We start from the raw sequence: 24,359 nt of genomic DNA, 5'->3' as shown, positions 1-24,359 counted from the left end.
TAAATTACCAGAGGTTTGGAGAAAGAAGATAAATCTATCACAGCTATTTACTAGCTAAAACTTGTGCAAATCCATCTCCCTGTTTCCTACTCAATTGTTTGTCTCAGCCATCTGCAATGTCTTATCTTGCAGAATCGTAGAAACAGAATAGTTGAGGTTGGAAGGGATCTCTGAAGATTGTTGAGTCCAACCCCATTGCTCAAAGGAAGGTCAGCTAGAGCAGATTTCTCAAGGACATCTTCACTGAGTTTTGAATATCTCTAAGGATGGAGACTCCACAACTTTGGTTCCAGTGTTCAATCATCTTTACAGTAACAAATGTTTGTGCTATACTTAAGTGGAATTTCATGTATTTCAATGTGCACACATTACCCCCTGTGCCTTCACTGGATACAACTCTGAAAAGTCTTACCCTGTCATCTTTTCTCCCCATCACCCACTGGGTATTTATACACATTGATAAGATCCCTCCTGAGCCTTCACTTTCCCAGGCTGAACAATTCCAGTTCTCTCAGCCTCTCTCGGTGTTTCTCTGATCCCTCAATCATCTTTGTAGCCCTTTGCTGGACTTACTGCAGTATGCTCATGTGTCTCTTGTACTCTGGTGTCAGGTTTACCCAGGAAATTACAGGCAATAGTTTTGGATGTAAAACAGGAGTATCTGGAGAACTATAATCCACTTCACCTTCATTTGACAGGAAATGCCACTGTCTTTGGAGAATCCATACATGGCTATATGGGATGGACTGAATTCTCTGGGTGATTTCCAACACATGTCTGTGAGAAGCAGTTAAAATAGGTGCGCCAACTCATCAGGAGAGAACTTTTTTACTGTCAAGTAGCTCTAATAATTATCAAATAACACTCAAAACATACAGATATTCCCTTCAAAGTTGGGGGTCCAGCAGTCCTTGACCTACACACTCAACATGTCTAGAAGAAAGATGGTTCAAAAGCAGGAGAAAGCTTTGCATGTATGCTCCAGTAATTATTGCTTTCATTCACAGCTGGTTTTAGAGATTTTCTTCTAAGAATTGATATTTCAGTCTATCTGACATTTGTAGAACAATAGGTTTGGAGGTTGAAATAAGCACCTTGAACGTTTTACTCATCCTACAGAGCGTATGATCTTCTGGCAGTTGGGGTGGGTTTTTTTCCTCTGTATTTCAGCCTTATTTCTCATGGGAGATATTGGTAGTTTATAAAAAATTTTTACTTTAAGTGCCATAATCTGGGGTTTCAAGTTCAGCCACTAAGTTTTTTTCCACAGTGAATAGATAACGAAAATAAATTCATCTTTCTTTGTACAAGAATCAGTTGCGTCAAAAATTGACATACCTTTACAAGAATATAAATATAATTTTAGCAAAAAAACACAAAAAACAACCCCAAAACATTCATAGAATCATAGAATGGTTAGGGTTGGAAAAGACGTTAAGATCATCTAGTTCCAACCCCCCTGCCATTGGCAGGGACACCTTACACTAGACCATGTTTTCCAGAGCCCTGTCCAGCCTGGCCTTGAACACTGCCAGGGATGGAGCATTCACCACTTCTTGAAAAATTCCCATGTATCATTTTATTAATGCCCATCTTTCGTTTACCGAGATAATCAGCTGATTTCCACTGCTTGAAAGAGTTCTGCTTAGCTCTGTCTCTGGATTTCAGGAATACAAAGCAACAAGGACTTTCTCTTTAGGTTGCTTATTAGCACTGGTTCCTTGCTGGGATCAAATTCGGAAGTGAGTTTACACGGACTGGACATGAGTGCCATGGAGTGTCTTGGGAATTATACCCTTCAAACGAAAATTAGTTTCAAGTGTGCAAGGGTGTTTCCAAAGTAGTCCCAGTCCCTTGGAAAAATATCAGCTGAAGTGGAGATCTTTAATCAAGTTCTTAACTTGATTTTTTTTTCTCTGTCAGCTCAGCCACAAATCATCCTCAGTCCGTCAGCCTTTTATATTTTAAAAGAAAACCAACAAAGTTATAAGCGTGCATACATTGAGAATATTAGCAATGAACTAGTAACAATGATTTTTTTTTTTTCTTTTTTTTTTTCAGTGAACAGTCTTGTATTAATTTATTTCAGCGTGAAAATAAATTATTTACATGTTAAAGGTGCTTACAAAGGAGTGTTAGAGTGATTAGGAAATTACTGGGGAAAATTTTGCTCAATAAATGCATTCCATTACTTAATGTAGGCCCTTCTACCTATAGTCTTGATAGCAGTATATGCAAAAGCAATCATGGAATAAGGCCTTTCATTTACTATCCTGTAAAATTAATGAACCGGAGACAAAGCTCCTGCTGTTTTCAGTTTGCTCCAGCAATTAAATAATCATGCACAAATTGAGAAGTCATAATTATTTGCATGGCACCAGACTGATATTTAGATAGAAAGAAGAAATTGCTATTTAAAACATAAATTCTTCAAATTACAAAGCAGTATTAGAAAACACATGCCGGTCTTTGTACTCGGATATGAATAAGTGTCCTTATGTCATATTTGTTTCTATGCTATGTCTTTCTGTTCAGAACTGTTGATTTGTTCTGTTGTTGTATTACCTAGCACCGTAGTGCAGCGGCTAGAATTATACACATTTTGACAGGAGAATAATAGTATACATTCTAATTTGCTACTGGTGGTGTCATAGTAATGCTCAAGGGCACTGTATCCGTATTCGGTCAAATCTAGTCAAGGTATTCAAGTAATTCTAAATCCATTTTAAACTGTAGATTCTGCTACGATCTTACTACACTGAAACATGTTTCTGTTGTAGTTCAACTACCATTATATATAAAAAGAAACTGCTTAAGAAACAATTCTTAGAAAGTTTAGCAAACAAGCAAAACTTTAGGCAAAATTCCAGGGATGGGTGAGAAACAAGAAGCTCAAGATATGTAGCAGCGGTAGTTTCCACCTGTTGGTCTGAACAAGTAACAGACTTTTTTACTGCTGTTGTAGGTAATTTTGAAAATAGAAATATTTTAGTAACTATGACTGAAACTGCCTGTGGGCTGTTATTAAGTACGACTGCACGTCTTTTGAGGTTGTTTTAGTCTCTTAAACTTTGCGAACTCTTTCTTACAAATAAAACAGGGATAATGACTTTCTGTATTTTCCAGTCCCGATGCTTGTTCCTCTTAAATGATTGTGATCTTATTAGACAAGTGTGTTTCTAGGGCTTTTTTAAAGTAACAGATAACCAGCAGAGTAGAGAATGCTAGGAAAAATGTTTGTAGGAAATGGAAGGGCTTACTTTGTGGAGGAGTTCAAATCTTCTCCCAAGGGTGTTTGCCATAAGCTCATGGGGTAGTTCATAAGACCCTTCAGATTATTAATATTATTTATTTTTTTTAATTAAGCTGTCTGAGCTAGAAAGAAATCAGGTCTAGAACTGCTGGCAGGATGCTGCCAGACTAACTCGAGGCAGGTTAAAGCAGAAAAACCTGAACCCGAACTTTTGGTTGTAAAAGTAGAATTGGGATGTACCAAAGCTTTTAATTACCATCCCTGCTAGTAACTAAGAAGGCTGCAAATATCTAAAACCTCTAGATTATGATGGTTTTTTAATGTTTTTTTCAAAACAACTAGCGCTAAGAAAATATAATGATATTAATTGGAAGCCATATCAGAAAAGTTAATCCTCAGTATCCAACAAAAAACAAAATGATAGAAAATGCGTAACTTTCTTTACTTTCAGAATTACTATACTTCTTATAAGATTGTTAGATTCAGGGAAGGAGACACGCAGTACGATTTAGCCTGATGGAGACCCTTGGCAAAAATGAACTCTGTCAGAACTCTGGTTAGAGTCAGAGATTTTAACCTAGGCTGTTAAAAGTGTAAGTCTTAATAGAAGGTCAATGAAAAAATGGTTTCTGTCACTTTTTATAAATTCTTCTTGAGCTTTATTCTTCCCAATATAATATTCAAAGAAAAGGATGTGTAATCTTGGTCTTTGCTAGTATATGTAATTGGCATTTTAATGTCTTCCTTAAATTCATTGTATTTTAGAGTCAGACTTTAAGTACAGTGTTACTATAGTGATATGTTACTATGCAGTGTTACTATAATCCTGGGAAAGTTGGAATTTTATTGCATGAGCATCTTTTTCTATTTTGATTTGCATCAAAACAAAGGAAAACCTAGGCAACGTATGTAACATATGGTCTCCATCCAGAAATAGTCTAACAGAGCTATAAGCTAAAAAGATACAAAGTTGAAAACAATTTTCTGATGCTTATCGTATTTCTCATCCAAGTAAGAAGTCTGTGAGTTTTTCATACATTTAATTATGAATGAACTGATAGCAGGAGTTAGTTAAAATTGCTGAAGTTTATTATATGTATAGTTGTCACAGTCAAGCAGAAAATAACAAAAATGCTAGGCAAAGCTCCAATTGTCTCTATGGAGACAATTATTTAACATGATTGAAAAAAAATCAAGAGAAGCACATGTTCTGGCCATTTTGAAGTTTAACATATTGCCTACTCAATTCTGGGTCAGCAGCTTTTCATTGTAAATAACTTGGGGTATATATACCTACTATTATATAAAACCTTCTTTAGGATCTATTTTAGTTATGTTGGGGTTGGACTGTGCAACATCTCTGCAGAAATTGCAAGTGATTTGATCTTTACCTCACTGAGAACTTTTTGGGTTCATGGTGTCATAGCATAATTCAGATTGGAAAGGACTGCTGGGGATTATCTGGTTCAACCTCCTGCTCAAAATGGAGTCAGCTAGGAGGCCAAGCCAGGTTATTCAGGGCTTTATCCAGTCAGGGATTAAAAAGCTTCAGGGGTAGATGCTGCATAACCTCTCTCTTCTGGGAAACGTTCTACTTGGGTTTCTTTGATAAGAAACATTTGTGTTTTCCTGTATTTCCTAATGAGTGGTCTTATTCCTAATTGTCACTCCGGTATCTTAAAGACAACTTCAAAATCAGGATTCATTCTGAATTCAGAACTTTCTGAACTTTTTCAGAACTTTTAGATCTCCATTTGGCACTGTTCCCCCTGCTTCAGTTGCCCTCTCTGTTACTCTTCATTTCCATTTCTTAAGTTGAAGCATAATATAACTTTTACATCCCTGCCATTGGTTTTACAGTTCTTAATATTAAAATTTTATCGTGAATTTTAAAGGCTCTTCTCTTTAATGTCACAAAAATCTTTCCTATTTATCTTTTTCCCAGTAATTCTTCTTTCTTGCCAATAGCTTCTCAAGCCTTTATTCCCCATAATTGTTGTCTTTTGATGTAGCTGTTTTCCTGTTCTCTGGGATTTGGAAATGTGACTTGCTCTGCTTGTGTCCTAGTTTACATTGGTAGAGACTGCAGGGTTTGTTACTGCCATACTGATCATACAAGTAAGCCAAGCACCTTCATTGGTTTGGGGTTTTTCTCCTCTCATTTCCTGACTAGCTCCTCTCATCTAACATCCTGTCTGTATTTCTCTAGTCTTTTTTGTACAACAGTGCAGGTATAGAAGCTCTTAGGAGGCCTCTAAATTGTTTGTCAGCTCTGTTTAAAACTGGATAGTAACGAAGATCAGAAGGACATGAGCGTATCTTCATAAAGGAAGGATTGTCAGCTTCAACTCCTCAGCTCTATGAACGGATTGCCAGAGTTATCACTCACCTTAACCAGGAGTGATAAAGTGGGCGACAGCCTTATCTGAGGTTGCAATAAGCAACTGCATAGATCTATTGTGCTATGAAATTATTATAAAGTAAAACTAATTTACTGTTTTTCAAATGACATCTCTTTTGATGCAGTACTACTACTGTTAATAGGTTTCTGAGATGTCAGAACTTGGAATTTTTGTCTTGACTTTTTTACCAAAGTTCTCTTAGACCATTTGAATTTTATCCAACGTCTTGGACTGAAGTTAATATAGGGAGTCAGTGGAGTCGAGGGGTTACCTCCAGGAAACACTTCAGAGTGTTAAAGAAAGGAAAATACATGTATGTCTTATTTAACTACTCTGTGAATCTAAGCAAAACTAAGCTACTAAATTGTTACTTTTAGTTCCCTACAATTATGTAATTATTAATCTATGTTTTATTATGTGGATTTAATAGATTGCATGATGAGTCCTCAGTCTCATTGTGACACTTTGTGGGAACTGCCATAGGGTAAGAACAAACATGCACTGTAATAGAAGTGATTACTTTCAAACGCAAAGTTTGACTTAGAAGAATACAATTACTTATTGTACTACTAGATAAAGACTCTTTATTGAGCAAGATTAAATGTTTTGAATTGAAATGTTGATAGTAAGAGATAATTTATCAGTGTAATTCCCCTGATGAACACCAATGATTGCTCTTCTATCCCTACATCCCCCTTAGTGGTTTAGAGCTGTGATACATTGAACTAAAGTTTAATTGTAACCAGTTATTTTAGTTTCATTATTACCCTAACAAATTTTTCATGATGCATGATATCTGTAGATAGTTAGGTCCAAATACCAGAGTCATACCCACTAGCTGATAGTGGTAGGATATGAAAGAGAAGGTGGCTTTTGTGTAGTAATCGAGGTGGCAAACTGCTGATCATAGTATATGGAAGCATCTAACTTTTCCATGGAGATGAATATTTACCTTTCTTAACTAGCATCCTTGCCTACGGTAGGCCCATCAGTGAGCCTTTTACAGAACCTTTATATGGAATATTTAATTAATATTGAAAGGTTTGGTTAAAATAGCTTGAAAAGTTTAATGGACTGCTTGATAATTCTTTCAGAATATAATGCTTCTTGCAGCAACATTTGAATACTGCAGATTTTTATAGTGGACTCTTAAATTTAATATGCAGTCATGACCTGCTGTATCATAGAGTCATGCTGTGTGTAATTGCAGAGTAGGTTTTATTAACCAAATTTTTAATAGGATAATATGGCTTTTGAATCAGAGATATTAGTAGGAGTCTGTGCTTTATGTTGAAGGTTTGATTTAATTAATACCAAACTATAGTGAAGTACAGGAAGTACTATCATTTCTAGTGTGTGATTAATGCTTGGTCACTCTTGCTTGATAAATAACATAAGTCTATTTTTCAAAATGTTATATTAGATGTAATTGGGAAAGATGTTTGATACCCTGCACTTGTTTAACATAAATTTAAATATCTTTTTCAGACCATAAAATATAGATTTGTCTTTACCTATTCTTTTAAAGTGAATTTTAAAAAAATTTAAATTAAAAAGTGAATTAAAAGTGATCATTCAATACCAGTGCCAATGTATATTCTTCATCCAGTGGAATAAGAAACAATATTATAAATAGAAGTTAGTTGATGGTCAAGTTTAAATATTTAATAGGAAATTGCATATAATTTTGTGGCTTTTTTTATGCAAGGTAACTTGCAGTTTGATCCATGGCAGGGGGTATGGATCCATATTGGATTGCAAGCATGAAGTAATTGATTCTTTTTTCTGATATAGGAGGTAGCTACAATTATGACTTTACATATCTCAGTATACTGCAGTATTTGTTCTTTAGACACTGCTTATGAAGTAATGAAGTATAGATTTTCGTATAAATGTCGAACTGATTGGTTTGGAATTTTTAAATTAAAATAAAAATGTGCCAAAGGAAGCCATATAAAGTATTTCCATTTTATCTGTGAAATTTTTGAGAGGCCAGTTACAACAGTCATGTTGAGGGTCGATTTTGAATTGAAAGTAACATTGCTAGATTTTTATAGTGATTTGAAACAGGGTTGTTTTTTAAGCCCTTTTTTACAGGAACAGTGTCCTGAATAATTTTTTCATTTGCCAGAGGAATACATTTTCATAATGCAAACAGACACAGCATTTTACAAAATTTTAAGTTCTTATTTTTTTGTGGGAAAGATTGTTGTTTGCTATTTTTATATCATGCTTTAGTTATTCAGTTAGCAAGCTGAGTCAAACTAAATAGTAATAACCTTCCCTTTTGCCTTCAAAACCCATGGCTATTTTTACAGCACCCTACAGTATTTGAAGGGGGTATGTAACAGGGGATACAATGACAATTACACACTATGGCTTTCTCAATTACCAAAACAAACTGTGAAATCAATATCTTAATAATAAAGGTTGGGAAGGGAGTGGTTTGTTTCTAACATAAGGTCTATAGGAATGAAGAAGGGAGTGAAACAATACTAGGAAATCAGCAAAAGGATGATAGAAATTGCAGCCTTCGTACTTGTTCAACTTCGTAGTCAGATAATGACAGACTGTGTCTATATGGCCACATGAAAAATTATGAAGTGCACTAAACAAATACAAACCTTGCTATGTCATCTGTCATTCTTTGTTCTGTTTGTTTTGTATATAAGGCTTTATGAAAGCCTTTAATTGAATAGTCAATCTTAGGTTAGTTTTTCCTTTAAGAATTGTCTGCATTCACATAACATGGACCAGCTCTGGAAATGAATCAAGGTTGCGTTGCTGGAGGCTTTTGCCTCGTACACCTTGGTCTTATTTGTTGCAGGCAGTCAACAAGGGAGGGAAGTGTGTGAAGAGAACGGTCGAGGGATATAGGCAGTTGAATATTGCATTGGAGAAATGTATTCTATGTATGGTTCAACAGTATAAGTGGTTGCACAATTCTATGCAATTTGCTTAACTCTGCCTTTACATCGTGTTGGTGATTCCAAGAGCCCAACATGTTTCATGCTCTTCAGAAGTGTGAAATAATTCTAAAAAATAGATACATGGTCTGAGGTAGTTTGAAGTGGTGGTCTCAATAACTGTGGCATTTTCATTTCCTTGTCTGTTGGAGGGGACTGCTGGGGCTGTGTTACCTCCATAGGGAAGCTAAAACCAGAAAATCATTGCGAAATTCTCTGGTGTTTCCAGCATGTCCAGCTATGCCTTGTCAGCAGAGTTTACGCAGGTCAAATTTTGCTGGTGTGTTTAATACTTATGTTTCTGATCACAGAATAACCTTGAAAAAACAGGAATTCAGTGTTGTGTTTTGGAGCATTCTAGTGACCCCTCTTCAGCTTGTCTTCATCACAGTGTCTTCAACCCTGCATTGGCTATTAATCTCCACTCTCAATGCTTTATCCTCTGTGGTTTATAGTTCTTGTTTACTTTTTTCATATGTTTGAGTGCCAACAGGGACTGAGAGATAATGCTACAGGATAAACAGTTTGCCTATTCAGTACCACAAAATTCATCGTCCTGAAACATTTGGCTTGATCAGACTGGGGATATACAGAGTATCTAGAATGTAACTGCTGCAGTTGCACCTCTTTTCTTCAACAACTTTGAATAACGTAGTTAGTTTTGTTTTGGTTTTTTGGGGTTTTTTTTAATTTGCATACTAGAACACTGACAATGAAAATGTTCTTTTTGGGGTTTGGTTCAGAAACTTTAGGGCACAGTAATTTGATGTATGAGATTCTATACAGTATATTTGAACTATACATTTGTGATAAGTCATTTGTGCCACAACATTTTCAGGATGAAGGCTGTAAACACTTTATATGCACTCTCTTACACTTTCTCTAGGTGATTTTAATTTAGTTGGAAGTGGTGAATGTTGAGTTTTCAACAAAAGCAAATCTCAATCAAGACTCAGCTCAGTGGATAGAGCAGAATTGTAGTTGAGACAGAGAAGCAAATTTTCACTATTTCTTACTTAATGCATCACGTTAGAATTGTTTAGGGTGTTTTCTTTATAGATGTTAATTTAGTACGCACTACCTATCAAAAAAAATAATGGAGACAGTATGTGAGAATATATCTGCAGTGATAATCACTGCTGGCTTAACGTAGGTGTGAAGCTCCTGTTAACTAATTTCTGAAACAGTAACCCTTAATTCAACTCCAGCCTGAGTCTACAACAAATATCCGACAGACAAACTGATCGTTTGGGTAGCACAGTCACTACTTTTACCTGAATTTATAGTTTCTGAGAATACTGTTAGTATTTAACTGTACTGTAAGCTTGAAGCAGAGGTTGTAAGTTAGACTGTTTATGAGCTGTCTCTTACTTCCACTTCCCCATTTCTCTTCCAAGCATAGACACCCTTAGGAAGAGACATTAAAAAGTACACTTTGAAAACAAATAGAAAAATATTTAGATGCCACTTAATCATTTGCATCGCAGTGTATATGCTCTGTCATTTGGTGGGGACAAGGTGGGATTCTAAAGGAAAGTTCTCAATCCCACTGAGAAACATTTAATTGGATGCAAAGCAACAAATGTATTTATGAAATTTAAACAAACTAAAGCTGTTCTAAAAGAACTTGTTGTTTTCTGAATGCTTTGTTTCTTCTATTTTTTATTATGTAAAATTCAAGCTGCAGAGTGATTTATAAAAACTTGATATTTTCTCCTTCTTGAAGAGCAAGAAGAGAGTTCAAAAACCTTTGAGCACATGACATCAAATCCTTTATTTTGAAATGCTTCCTACCCAGTTGGCATGATAGTTTTGAAGCATTCAAAAGGTTGTACAATGGTACATGAACACCTTTGGGCACCTGGAAGAAAAATACGCATATACTTATGACTGTAGAATGCAAAATTTCTTTTTCTGTTCCCTCCAGTGAGACTGATCAGTGTTTTTATTTGTCCCACAGGGGTTGTTCAGAACTCTGTCGTATACCCATGGTGGAATACAAACTTGACAGTGAAGGCACCCCATGTGAGTATAAAACCCCTTTCAGAAGGAATACCACTTGGCATCGGGTGCCGACTCCCGCTGGGCAGCCTCTCTCTCGTGCCTCTCCAATCCTAGGAACATCTGACAGACTGCAGTGCCAGCAGCTTCTCCAGCAGGCTCAGACAGCCATTCCTCGCAGCACTTCCTTTGATAGAAAACTGCCAGATGGTGCAAGGTAATATACTCTCTGTTTAATGCCTGTCATTTTCCCAATGTTCCTTACTTTAGATATCTTTCCTTTCTAGAACTTTAGTATGCTTATTTCTTAAACCTTACTTTTGTTGAGTTTTTACAGTAATTTTAGTTCTGAGGTTATACTGAAGAGCATTCACTGAGCCCAGTTTGTCTGCTTGAAACAAGTGACTTTAGTTGTTTGTGATGGAAGTAGACTGTACTGAGGATTCTACTGCTGAGGACATCTGAGCTTTCGCTTTAGACCCAGATCAATGAAGCGGCAAACTGCCTTGTTACTTTTTGATCTAAACAATGTCCCTTCCCCCATCTTTTGGGAGCCTATTTAAACAAATAATGAGTGTAAATAAAATTAACTTATTCCTTTAAAAATTAATTCTTTAATCTCGTTACCAAGCTATTGGCATAGTTTCAAAGGGTTCCATAACTCATTACCAGTCCTTATGCTTTGCTTTGCTTTTAATTAAACAAAGCAGAACTTGTGATTTGAATATGTAACACCTCCTTAGATGATGGGATGGTATCCTTAAATGTTAGCTCTGTTCTAATTAGATGATGATTCTTCATAAGATAAAAATTTATTTTTAAAGCTAAAAATTTGTAAATACATGTGACCTTTGAATTATTTAGATTATTTAGGAAAACCATATGTCTTGAGCAGAACTCTGTCCTTTATTGTGTGCAATTATTTTTGCTTATGCCCTTTTTCATAAAACTACATCTGTAGTAGTTCTAATTTCCAAGGAAAAAAATACTCCATGTTGAAAATATCTAATTGATATGAAAATCTAAAATAGTAATCTTAAATAGCTTTAAAAAAATATGGATGAATTCATAAAATACCACTATCGTTACACTATCTTATTCAGTAGCAAAGAATTAGTGACTTTTTACATTGTTTGAAATATACACAAGTACTAGTAGTACATACTTGAAAATACGCATGTATCGTAGTCTGGGGAATGCAGACTCCCAGTTATGACCATTTGATCATTTGTATTCTCCTTCTCCTCCTCCTCTACCCGCCTCTACACCTCCTGAAAAAAGGAGAGGTGCATTTCTGTAAGCATGTATATACCATTATAGGACTTAAGATTTTCCTAATGTCTTGTTACTAAAATTCTCAGTAACATCTGGGATAAGGCTGGCTTTCCAACATAATATTTGTTTCCAAAAAACTTCACAAACATAAGCTGCATTTCTCACAATGCTCAGCGGAGCATGTGAAAAAATGCTAAGATAGAGGCTATCTCTTGTCACGAAAAAATTCCTGTATAACTTGAACAAAGCAAGTGTAATGCAGGAGTGCTGTTCTGGGCAAGACATGGTACAGAGTCTAAATAATGAAAAGAGAGGAAAATGATGAACATGTGGGTCTTGAAACATGAAAAGAAAGGTACCTAATTGTCAAGGTCTTTCTACATGGGAAGAAACATAGTTAATGGCTTGGCAGAGAGATTGGCTTAAAAAAGAATTTCAGGTAAGGTTGATCAGTACTTAATAAGTAGTCTTGCAAGGATAAAAATGTATACTCAGGCTAGGAAAATGATGAAGAGATTTTAGAGGGTCAGAGACCCAATAAATTTAGACAAATAGAAGAATGCAGGCAGGGAGAAGCAGATTGGTAAAAAAGGGAAGGTGTAGCAACTGATCTGAAAATGAGCTAACAGTGAAGTCAGTGATAAAATGGTTGGTTTTAGAAATAAAAAGAGAAAGAAGCAACAAAAATGTGGGCTAGATATAGTAAAAGACTTAAGCAGCAACAGTTCAACTACTGTGACATGTAACAGATAGGTGCCTAGTCCCTGGAGTGAAATTAAAAACTGCAAGTAGAACACCTATGCTCCTAGTACATCTGCTGAGGAGGGCTAAGTGCTTTGAGAAGTCAATCCAAATGTTTTTGTGTTGATCCAGGAGTTTCCTCTAATTAATCTCCAAGAAATACAAGGATATCCTTGAGCTCTACTCCTGTTTTTACAAAATGCCTTATTCTGTGACAGCTACTCATAGCAAGTGCCTAAGAGTAAAGCTTCAGTCAGACTCACTTTTCTGTTTTTTCGCCCCAAGAAGTCTTGGTGTACTTTAGTTCTTGTGTCACATTTGTAGGCGAGTGCATTTTTTCACCTGGAGCCTGGAATCCATTCCAGCTGCAACTCTTCTGTAAAGGAGCTGTGAGAGGCGTTCACTAGCTGGATCTCTGTGGTTCTTTTGTAGCCACAATCTGTTCAGTAGGCTAATGGCTAGACACTTGTCCAGCAAATGGGAGACTTGGAATGTAGACATTCTTCAGCCTGGGATAGTACAAAACAATGTCCCAGTTTTGAGGACAATGTCCTGAACATCAGTGTGGAGGCTGGAAACACATGGTTTCATAAGTTACCCATTCCTTAATGCTGGTTCATTTAAGCTATGCAAGAATTGCAAAGTACTTTATTGTAAGAAGCAAGAACATGCAACTGAATGCAACTTTAGCCTGTAGACTATTTCTCTTGATTGAGAGAGGCTCAGTCTTGACCATACTTATCAGAGAGGGACATGCTGAAAAATTAGGCACTACACTGTCTACTTACTGTGTATGTGTTTGGCTGTTAAACAAAATACAATAGCTAATGTCTTTAAAGTTTTCAAGCTGAACAGAGAAGTTGGTTAATGAATGTCCCGTCCTTGGGAAAGTGTTGTGCATAAATCCAAGATTACCTCTTTTCACCTCTTCCCTGAGTACATACATTGAGTTCTACATATAGGAGGGGGAAGGAATACAGGGAATGTAACATCACTGAGGGAATTTGTATTGTAGTCATAGCCTGGTATTCACAGACGTGAAGGATAGGAGGGTAACATGAGGCTCAAATGGTCAAGTATTAAGTACAAAATAATACTATTCATGCAGATGTTTCCTTACTGCTCTTTTATGTCAAAGAATTGACAAAATAAACAAGTACTAGTATTACCCCTTCTAAATTACGAAGTTTGAATACATGTAAAGCAGCTAACAATCATTTCTGGTCCATCATGTTGGCTTCCCACATGTAACTTTAGAAGTCTGGCTGCTTTGACTCCTGAGTAATTCCACTTGTTCAGAAGTAAAGCTAGATGTAAGGAAAATAGGATTTGGCACTTAGTCTTTCTCTTTTTGTGCCTTTTTAATATATATTTTAATTTTGTGCCTATTATAATACATTCAGTTGGAAATGTTTTATTGGTGATGAAATAAATAATATACTTTAAAAATACTTGTTTAAGTTTTATGAAACTAAGATAGAACTGTAAATTCCCCAAATGAATATGATTATATGTTCATACTGCACCTACATTATTTGTAAAAGCGAATGAATTTCATAAAATAAGCACAGCCCAGTTAAAATCTGAAACCCCACGAATATCTCAGTGCACTGTTAGTGACTCTGGTCAACATTACAGAAGTTCTCCAAGCAACCAGTCCTCTTCCAGTGACCCAGGACCCAGTGGGAGCAGCCAGTGGAGACAGCAAGTGGGATATGACGGGTATTGGTGATTTTTATTTTTTTATTTTTTTAAATCTTGCTATAGTTCTCATGCATCTTCTTTGAGAAGCAAAATGTATGTGGATGTTTTCTTTCTTAGATATATTTGCAAACTCTGTTAGTATATTTTAAGACATACAGGTTTACTGATCTTTAATGTAACAATTTTAAAGTCATACTGCTTTAACTCTTTAGGACCAAATTTTTTATTTTATATTCAGGCAAATAACGAACAGTTCCAAGGTTTATTTTCCTAGGAACAGGCCATAAGTTGACTAGTAACTCAGATAACTCGGAACCGGAATAAAAGAATACTATCTCCTCCTTTTACTTCAGTGGAAGGGCATTTGATTAAAAAATTATGGTCTTCAAACGTTTTATTTCTTACTATGCTTGTTCCAGTGGTATCCATTCCCTTGCATCTCTCCTCAAAGAAGTAGCACTCTTTCAGATGTACCTTCTCCCTAAAAGGCTGTTGTGGTATATAGATAGTTCTTTTACATCCCTATTAGTCCCTTGGTTCTGAAATTCAGGAAGTTAGCTGTCTGTGTAAAAGATTATCCCCATATACTGTCCATGTTATAAGAATATTATGAGAGACATCTGTTCTAAATTACTTTAAATTTATCACTTTGTTGTATAAATATAGCTGCCGAAAACACTCATGTTATAAAATGTTGACCTATGGCAGTATCTACATAGCATAACATAAAAGCATTCCAGACTTGCCATGTGGCTTTCAGAAGCTACTTTTCAGGAAAAATGTGAATATTGCAAACATCAGCTTGACTCCTTGTCTGTAAGCTTAATATTGCTTTGGCATGATTGCTTGTGGATATTCCATGTAGCAGATATACATGCAGTATCTTGGAGACTCAAGGAATTTCAGAATACTTACTGAAATCTCTGGCAGTTAAATAGATGCTAATAATTCAAATAAAACTATAGCAATTTTGACAGTAAACACATGAAAATGCATTCTGTGTCATTTTTCCAGTGCAGTTATTTCTAAAAGCAACCTTGGTTTTGGTGTGTCATTTTGTGAAATAGTTTAACTTTTGCAATACAATACAAAGCAATGGATCTGGTAGCAGCTTATGTGTTCCAAGTGTGAAAACTGAAGAGTTACTTCATAAAGCAGTTAGGAATACACTATCATAGTTCTCCATTGCAAAAACCTTTGGATGTATAGCCCCAAGAATTCATTTCTTCTTGAAGTTCAGTGTCATTTTGTGCTATTCACACTTAAAATATAACTGCGCTGTTGAAAAAATTGCATGTAAATATTCCCATGCCATGTTCGGAAATGTTACTATACTTGCTTGGCGTGGGGGGGGGTGATGATTGTTTAAACAAATCTTACTTAGGAAATATTTGCTTTGAAGAGAAGAAGTGTTGTTGTTCAACATGTAACTAATTTCCCAAAGAGTCTAATTTTCTGCTTACCTTAAAAGGTGCCAGTCCCCTTTGCTCCATGAACATCACCAAGGTTCAGGCTCACTGGAGTGTGAAGGAGGCAGAGAACGAGAGGAAACTTTGGAAGGAACTAGACATTCTGGTAATACAAAACCACAGTATCTTAAAAGTAAATGTTCTTTACAATGCAGTGCCTGTTGAAGTGCAATCACCTTCTGAGGTTTGATTTGCAAAGAGCATGTAATACAACAGTGAAAGCAGGGTCGGTTGCAGACAGTCGAGAAGAATAAGGTGTGGGATATTTAGATAATGCTTGGAACAAACTAGTTCTGAACTTCAGAAAGCCTCATGAATGATAAAAAGCAGGTTAAACTTCATTTAATTGTCATTGAAAAACTAGATCTTGGGAAATTCTGCAAAGATACATCTCTGATTCCAAAGAATATACAGGTTTGAAACCTGATGCTAAGCCATGTGCCTTTTTTCTTTGCACAGTATACTCATCTTTTTAACATTCAGAAATTAAAACATAATTATTTATGACAGAAACCAAGTGGCATGCACCATCAACCAAAGTCCTGAGCTCCTACAAAGACCGGGCTTTACAGAAAGAAGGCAGTGGCAAGGAGTCACCAAACAAGCTTTCACATGTAAGTCATTCAAAACTCAAAAAAAACCCCACCAAACCCCAAACCAAAGACAAAAAGCCCCACCCTGAACTTAAAGAAATAAATCTTAAAAATACATTTTAGTAATTTATGAAGAAAACTGTATTTTGGGAGGCAAAGAGTATGCTCACCCAGATGTGGGGTGAATTGAGTATGCTTAATCTGTGTTTATAAACTAAGAACTCCAACAGGGCTTGGGTTTGGGGCACTGAGGAGATAAAACTAGTATAGTCTACACTCAGTTCTGTATTTACAGCTTCATTTTTACTGGCTTGCTTAATCCGTCAAGTATTTCATATCCTTTAAAAAAACCCCAAACAACTCTATTCAAGATACCACTTGTCATGTTGTGTGAAATACCTATGTAGTATAATTATCAATAAGCACTATAAAAATTTAGGTTTTATGTTGGGAACACTGAACAGATTTCTACTCTACCTAGGTTAGTGCCTAGTCTTCTAGCTTGATACTGCTCAAAATAAAGTATCATAAACAGAATCATGCTGTAGAATGTTGCAAATGAAGACAAAAATACTCCCTTTTACCTTAAGCCAAACTTAACAGGAAGCTAGAATTAGTATTGTAACAATCAATGTTAAACAGAGCACTGATACCGAAGTTAAATTATGAGTTTGCTTAACTTCGGTCAGAGTTTTATACTAATGGCAGTTCTCCTGCTTTTAGGATGGTGGGGATCTGAACAGAAAATTTCATAATGGGCTTATGTTTGTGTTTGCCTGCACATGCATATGTGTAGCGCAGGTGCAAAAAAGCTGTCTTGTGCAAAGTAAGAGCCATTATTTTTACAAAGATAGTACAAATAAGATAAAGCTATTTTACTGTTAGATGCTGTAAAAGAGAAAAAAAAGTGGTCATCACCTTGTAAAGGACCTTGTAATGTTCTCTTGTGCATCCCCTTTCTGTTCAACTCAGTTTGCCATAATACTCTGCCAGCCAGTGAAGTTCAAAATGAAGGCTGCAGCAAATGTACAAGAAATCTGTAGGGAAAAAAGTCTATGCTGTCTCTTTGTCAATTTTAACTTGGGAGAAAGAGGAAGGGAGGTATTTCACTGGCTATCTTCAAGCTTTCTCTGTTCTCCCGGGATAAATACCATATTCCTGCTGGGTTTTGGGGGTTGGTTGTTTTTTGTTGTTTATTGGTTTGTTTTGGTTTTTTTTTTTTTTTTTTGGGGGGGTGGTGGTGGATTGGCATATTTTTGTTTGTTTAGTTGGTTGGTTTGTTTTTGGTTTTTGTTTTCTTTTTTTTTAATCTTGCTTCATGACACAATCTTTAACAACATGTAATGATTAAGGCCATTGCTGAGCTTTCATACAATAATTTCTCTTGGCATAATGAAATGAATAAATTCGTCCTAAGCTATGGTCATAGAGAACTTTGAGCAGTTCAAGATTTCTCTTACCACTAGCTGTTGTCCAGTTTTTCTGCTGCTTGCAGGGTCAGGAAGGTGCCTAAGCATATATATTGAGCAACATACAGGAAATTTTTAGGAAGGTTCATACATTGAATATGTCTTCCAAGACTAATTTTATGCGTTTGAGCCCCCTTTCCCTTTCCCCATTTCTTTCCACTTCAATTCCATTTTACATTTACAGTAAGAAGTGACATGCATTTTCTCCAGACACCTTTCTCAAAGTCTCTCTCCTCGAAAAAACTGCTCATTGTATTTTTATCAATTGTTCCATTGTTTTTAAGGTAACAGCCATCTTGTAGAGCTTAGAATGGAATGCAAATAACCCCCCCTTTTTTTGTAAAATAATTTTCTTAGATTTTGAGGCCTGCTAATTTCCATATGGAATAAAAGTATCATTTCTGGAAAGGCTGCCTTGTCTAACTCCTTTAATGTGTGGGCAGCAGCTATGTTTATATGCATCTGCTATGAAGGGGGACCTTGTAAAAAAGTTTGTCAGCCTTCCCATTTATATTCTACCTAGTAGAAGTCCGTCTGCCCTTATTCCGGCTGCTCTGTCACATAGATAAATTAAACCAACTACCTAAAATCTCTTTAAAAAGCAAAACAAAAACACATAAAAAAAAAAATCCCAAAACACCCCAGCTTTATTGACACAAATACCTGATATAATTATTCCACTTCAATAACCATGCTTAGATTAGGGCCCTGTGAGTTAAGTTACTTTTATCTGGTACACATAAATCACAATTGGTTTCAGTTTAGCTAGCCACACATCCAATTGGATTTGGTCCAATAAGCTGCATATTTCACCCACACTGAGAAAAAGCCAACAATAATTCAGTCTTCAGTGTTTCTCAGATTTACAGTAGAACTTGTTTAAGCAAATAATTACCAATGCTTCTAGCTTTAACAAATGCTTATTTTAACTGTTCAGAAATGCAATTTTGTGAATGTTAAGCAGGTCTTATAATCAGAAAATTCAAGTGTGGTCTTAAGATTTGCCATAGAAGATGGAACAAGAGCTTTTTACTTGCAGTGGCATCAACCTTTAATGTATCTATCCAGCTGTGCAATTCATTTCATAGAAACTGGTGGTATAACTAGCTCTTTTCATACTTTGCAGTTATATTATAGCATACTGTAAAAAATTATAAAAGGGTATTTGAATGGCACAAATTCAGTAATTTATATAAAATAAATATTTTACTATTTAACTTGAGGAGGGTCTTTTTTTGTTTGTTTTTTTGTTGTTAAGATTGGAGACAAAAGCTGTTCAAGCCACTCCAGCAGCAATACCCTATCCAGTAATACATCCAGTAACAGTGATGAAAAACACTTTGGTTCTGGAGATCTGATGGATCCCGAGCTGCTTGGATTAACATATATAAAGGGGGCTTCTACTGACAGTGGAATCGATACAGCTCCCTGCATGCCTGCTCCTCTTCTGGCTCCTTTGCACCTTGCTGGCAGCAGGTCTGGAGTACATTGTCGTACTGAGCAGTGGACCGAGTCTTCTGAAACTGCTGGGCCAGATGACGATCCAGCTAAAATCTATGCTGTTCATAGCTATGCCTCTGCTATTTCTGCCAGTCATACAGCTGAAGGCAGTATGGGAGACCTAAGTGAGATCTCCTCTCATTCCAGGTATGTATTTCTTACAAATTAGGGTTGTGGAATATAGACTAACATACAAAGAACTCTTTTACATTGTTGTTATTTTGTTTACTTGTCTTTGAAAGTGGTCTTAACTGATTTTGATTTTTTGTTGTATTTAAATGCCTGTTTGAGCAATTTTCAGGCAATTTTTCATGAGTGGTTAAAAAGCAAAACTAGCCCTACTCCCAGATCTGATGAAGAATTTGTATGTGACCTTGTGCACATGGCTTAGGTTTTGAAAGTTTGGAAATATCCTCAAATAAAAGTAAAGTTTGCACTTAGAACTTATTTCAAATACTTTTTTTGTTTCGATACAGTGTAACAAATTACCTGGGAATTGATGCTGAGAGAAATCAGAAAAGCTGCAATGAGCAATTTTTACAAATAGTGATGTAGTTTTTACATGTAGTGAAACTGCATTACATACCATCCTCCCTAATCTACGTTATTGTGATGTATGCTTCACAATTTTGTTTGTTGAACTGAATTTCTGATTGATTTTCAGCTCTTCTTTTTCTTACCAATGTAATGTCCGTATGGTACATCTGTTGTAAAGCAAACTTTGAAAGTGCACTTTTACAGCCGGTTGCCTTTATCTACCAATTCCCATTTTATAGTGACTTTGAAGTTGAAGCTTTCGTCTGTGTGTTAAGGTTTCTATTCTGTAAAGGATGGAAGGAAATTCTTTGTACTTATTTCCTTCTGATTTTCTTGGTTTCAATGTCAATCAGTACAGGAAAATAACCAAATAATAACTTCTCATTTCTTTGTATGCTTGACATGAGTGAATTAGTCTTGTATAGTTATGCTGACATCTAGATGTTTTTTTCACAAGTTATAGAAAATAGTATAGTCTATTGTGAAAACTAGGTAAATGCTTTCACATTAAGTTTTCACTACCCCTGTGATAATGCAGAAGCTCCAGATTTACTCTTCTTTGTGTGTGTTGAGATTTAATTTTATATATTGAGACTTCTAAAGTGCCAGAAATTAGATCTGTTTTCCTAGGACTTCATCATAATGAGCTGAAATAGATTTCTAGTGGCTAGAATATGTATTCTCAGCATTTATGTGGCAGCTGTCATATTTAAAGTGCCAAGAGCCATTAAGTAATCTGCTGCTCTCTTGTATGGAATCAACTTTTTATGGAATAATAAAAAATTAAAAAAATAAAAATTAAAAAAACCCACATAGAATTTACATAGGCATTTCCAAAGTAGTAATTATTGTTGAGATGATGACTCACATTAGGATTGCCCAATTCCACTTTGGCAATAGCAATGTTTTTAAATGGTCCCCTTCTGATTTGTGGGCCAAATCTTTTTACTATAGAAAAATATAAGACTTATGTGACCCAGCTGTTTTATTTAAACTTTGATTACATGTCCTTCAAATTACATTGGAGTGATAAATAATTTTGCAGTCGGGTTTAAAGCTGGCATCACCTACACAGCATTCACAGGCATCCATTATTAAAAACATCTAATTGTACAGTGATGCTGCAACATTGACATGTTCTAATAAACATAAGAAAGCTGAGTTAACACATAAGCATGTGATATCTACTGCTGAATCCTATATATATTTTCTGACTGGTCAGACACTGAGTTTGTATTTCTTCAATAATGAAATTCTAACACTATTGAGGCATTCATACATGATTATTTTGTGAATATTAAATAGTAAACTTGTTCTGCACTAGCTAAACAATGTAAAACTTCAAGAAACAAGCCCACAGACTGGTGAAATGTCATTGATTTATAACTTCAATATTTCTTTATTAAAATTGTATTGTTTTCTGAAAAAAATTAAATGCACAGGAAAGATGTTGGTTAGTTGAAAGATACTGGCCTGATTCTCTAACATCATTAGATCAAGAACCCCCTGAAAAAACTAATACTATAGTGTCTGAGTAAGATTTACAGAATTAAACCTGCTGGGGAAACAGTATGTTAAACTACAAGACTTACTTGAGCTATGCACAACACTATCTCATAGCTCTGATATGAATGGTGTATCTCTCCTATTTTGTATTAATTATGTGCATGAATTATCAAATACCTTCATTTTACTGTAGCTGAAACAGCTTAGCTTTTTTGCCGTTAGTTTTGCTGTGTTTCTTACATAGAACATCTTTTGGATCCTAAAAATGTATACTGCTTGTTCCGACCATTGAGCTTATTGTCTAAAACCAGGCTTTTATAAGCATTTTATTTCTTCACTTCAAAAATATTCCCTTATTTAAAACCTTCAGAATGAGGTTGGATGCTCAATTTTTCTGAAATTAAGTTACAAATAGAAGTCTGAAATCCTCTAGATAATGTCCTTGCTGTCAATCTGACATGTATTTTACATTGTGCTTCAGTGTTTGCTTCATCTTTAAATTTCAATTTTTCATAACTGAATTATTTTCTTGCACCATATCATTACATAATTTATTTGCATGTTTGCAAGGATAGCAAGCAAAAAAGATTTTAACATCACTCACATTATTTTCTTCCCCCCCAAACCTCCTAATCTCATTTCTACTTTTTGGGGAGGAAAAGAGAGGAGAGAAAATAAAATTGGTTTAAGATTAATTGTGCATCCTAACTGTGGCTAATATTATTAATCCATTACCTTACTCATTCAACTTTCTTCCACAATAGGCATTTTAATTTGGTCTAATGACATCTATGCATGTGTATTGCTTGTACCTGACACTGCATGGACAGCAAAGTACCCATGTCTGATACACTTTCAGCAGCACTTTCTGGTCCTCTGTGAATTAATCCAATGCTTTTGGGATTAAATTAAAAGATAACACTGTGTTTTGTGTTTGCAAACCAACAAGGAAAGCAGAGGCTGCTTCAGGTTCCAGCCTCTGATATTAGGCAAGGCTCTTGTTTTCTGAATTGTTTGCTTACTTCACCTCCAAGATGAAAAGAAATTTATTCTTCAAGGAAGTGTTTGCTTTAGTTAATTTTAAATAATTTTGAGAGTCTTCAGTAAAAGATTTCTTTCATGTCTGCTAATGAAATAGAAGAGGCTATTCTAAATAGAAGAGGCTGTTAAAATTATCCAGAGGACTGTTTTTGTTGAACTAAAATTTACTTCTGTTAATATTAAATTCTCAGCTCTACTGAATGAAAGGCCAGGTTTGATGGGGCTTTCAGCAACCTGGTCTAGTGGAAGGTATCTGTAGAAAATTACTGTACTAATATAGCTACCTTGATTTTAACCTTGAAAAGAACTTAAGAATTATTGCTACTAAGCATTTCTAATTTGTTGTACAGCAGGTTTCATTTTTGCTTTTGTGCGTTTTCTTTATTTTTTCAGTGGGTCACATCATTCAGGAAGCCCATCAACACATTGCTCTAAAAAAAGTGGCTCCCTAGACACCTCTAAAGTCTATATAGTGTCGCAGAATAGTAGCCAACAGATTTCTGGGTCAGTTTCAAAACCTTATCACAGACAAGGAGCAGTGAGTAAATATGTCATTGGATGGAAAAAATCAGAAGGAAGTCCTACACCTGAAGAATCTGAATGCCATGAGTAAGAACTGTTTAATTTTATTGGGGGAAGAAGGGCAATGAAAATAGGATAGGGATAAAAAATTACAAATTCTTCACTTTTAAATCTTTGGGGTTTTTTTCTGTACCTTTATGTATCAAAAGTACATAAAAAAAAAAAAGACAATAACTGCACAGGTTGCTATTTTCTCCTCTGTTCTATCCAGCTGCACCATTTTCCCATCTGTCAAATTAAACAAGCTGACAGAAATTTCTGAAAGTGTGTATGACTGTGTCAGACATCCTGAATTTCCATTTGAATCTCTAGGAAACAATTGGGAAGGTACAATTTTATTAATGTCTTAAAGACCTTTTCTACAAATCTTCATGAACTTCAGTTGAAAAAAGCTTGCTTCCAAACGTTTCTGTGTTAAACTTTACTACCTTGTTACCTATTACATTGACTAATACATTACAGATGAGAGAGATGACCAAAAGTATATCAGTGATCTATGGTAGATAATTTTTTTTTTTTTTTTTTTTTTTTAATAGTGCCAGTTGGGGATATTTCAGTGCTTTTTGGTATCTTTTTCTGACTTTGTTTCTTAATGAACAGATATAAACTGGTGGTTAGGACTCCACAAGAAAAAGATTAAGTGTGGGTATATCTGACCCTCTCTTCATGAGACTACAAAATGTGTAGGCTTCAGTAAAACTACATATTTTTGTAGCAAGTGTTGTTTAGACAAAAATATTCAAAGCAGTTCTAACAAACATCTATATGTACAGCTTAACACAGGAATAGCTCATGAGAAATGTGTTCATCTTAGGTGGAAGAAAAAGACTTGCACTTAAAGGAAAAGAAGCAGTATTTAAAATATAGATAGAGATGATGCTTTCCCAGTGCTGCAGCAGTAGTATGGAGTGTTTGAATCTGCTGTTTAAAACTAACCTTTAAATTTTTGTTAGCTTCCAAATCTTCTTCGCAGATAACCTCCTTGCTTTCTTTTTGTGCTTAAGCCATTCAGTTCTCTCTCTCAATAAATCAGTCAGCCCTATATATCTCCATAAATTGACACACAGTATCTGATTTTTAGATATTTAATATGGGATTACTCTTTGTTTAATGGGAGTGGGTTATTTGCATCTAATATCTCATATTGCATATATATGCATATTTATGGCAAGGTTCACATTAAAAAGTATGAACTAGAATGTGCTATGAAATATGAGCCTAAAGTTAAGCTTAAATTCCTAATTCTCAAAAGTAGATGATGTTACTACCTTCCTGTCCTGGTTATTTGTTTCTTTGTGTTATTGTACTGGTGAGTTCATT

At 35.4% G+C, this 24,359-nt stretch overlaps 1 protein-coding gene across 5 annotated transcripts in view; it reads left to right on the top strand.

Annotated features, from left to right (window-relative positions):
* SIPA1L2 (signal induced proliferation associated 1 like 2) overlaps positions 1–24,359 on the top strand; it is a 142,730-nt gene that overhangs the window by 95,363 nt on the left and 23,008 nt on the right. For 4 of the 5 annotated variants that reach the window (XM_030499656.1, XM_030499655.1, XM_030499653.1 and 1 more), the window contains exons 11-16: positions 10,582–10,839; positions 14,277–14,360; positions 15,814–15,917; positions 16,322–16,425; positions 19,132–19,520; positions 22,851–23,066. In XM_030499656.1, the coding sequence (XP_030355516.1) occupies positions 10,582–10,839; positions 14,277–14,360; positions 15,814–15,917; positions 16,322–16,425; positions 19,132–19,520; positions 22,851–23,066 (1,155 nt within the window). The remainder of the gene's footprint in view (positions 1–10,581; positions 10,840–14,276; positions 14,361–15,813; positions 15,918–16,321; positions 16,426–19,131; positions 19,521–22,850; positions 23,067–24,359) is intronic. The other variant, XM_030499657.1, reaches the window with a different exon arrangement.

This window comes from Strigops habroptila, chromosome 10 (genome assembly GCF_004027225.2).
Source record: "Strigops habroptila isolate Jane chromosome 10, bStrHab1.2.pri, whole genome shotgun sequence".
NCBI lineage: Eukaryota > Metazoa > Chordata > Aves > Psittaciformes > Psittacidae > Strigops > Strigops habroptila.
Note: the sequence above shows the minus strand (reverse complement) of the source record. Positions and strands in the feature narration are given on the sequence as shown.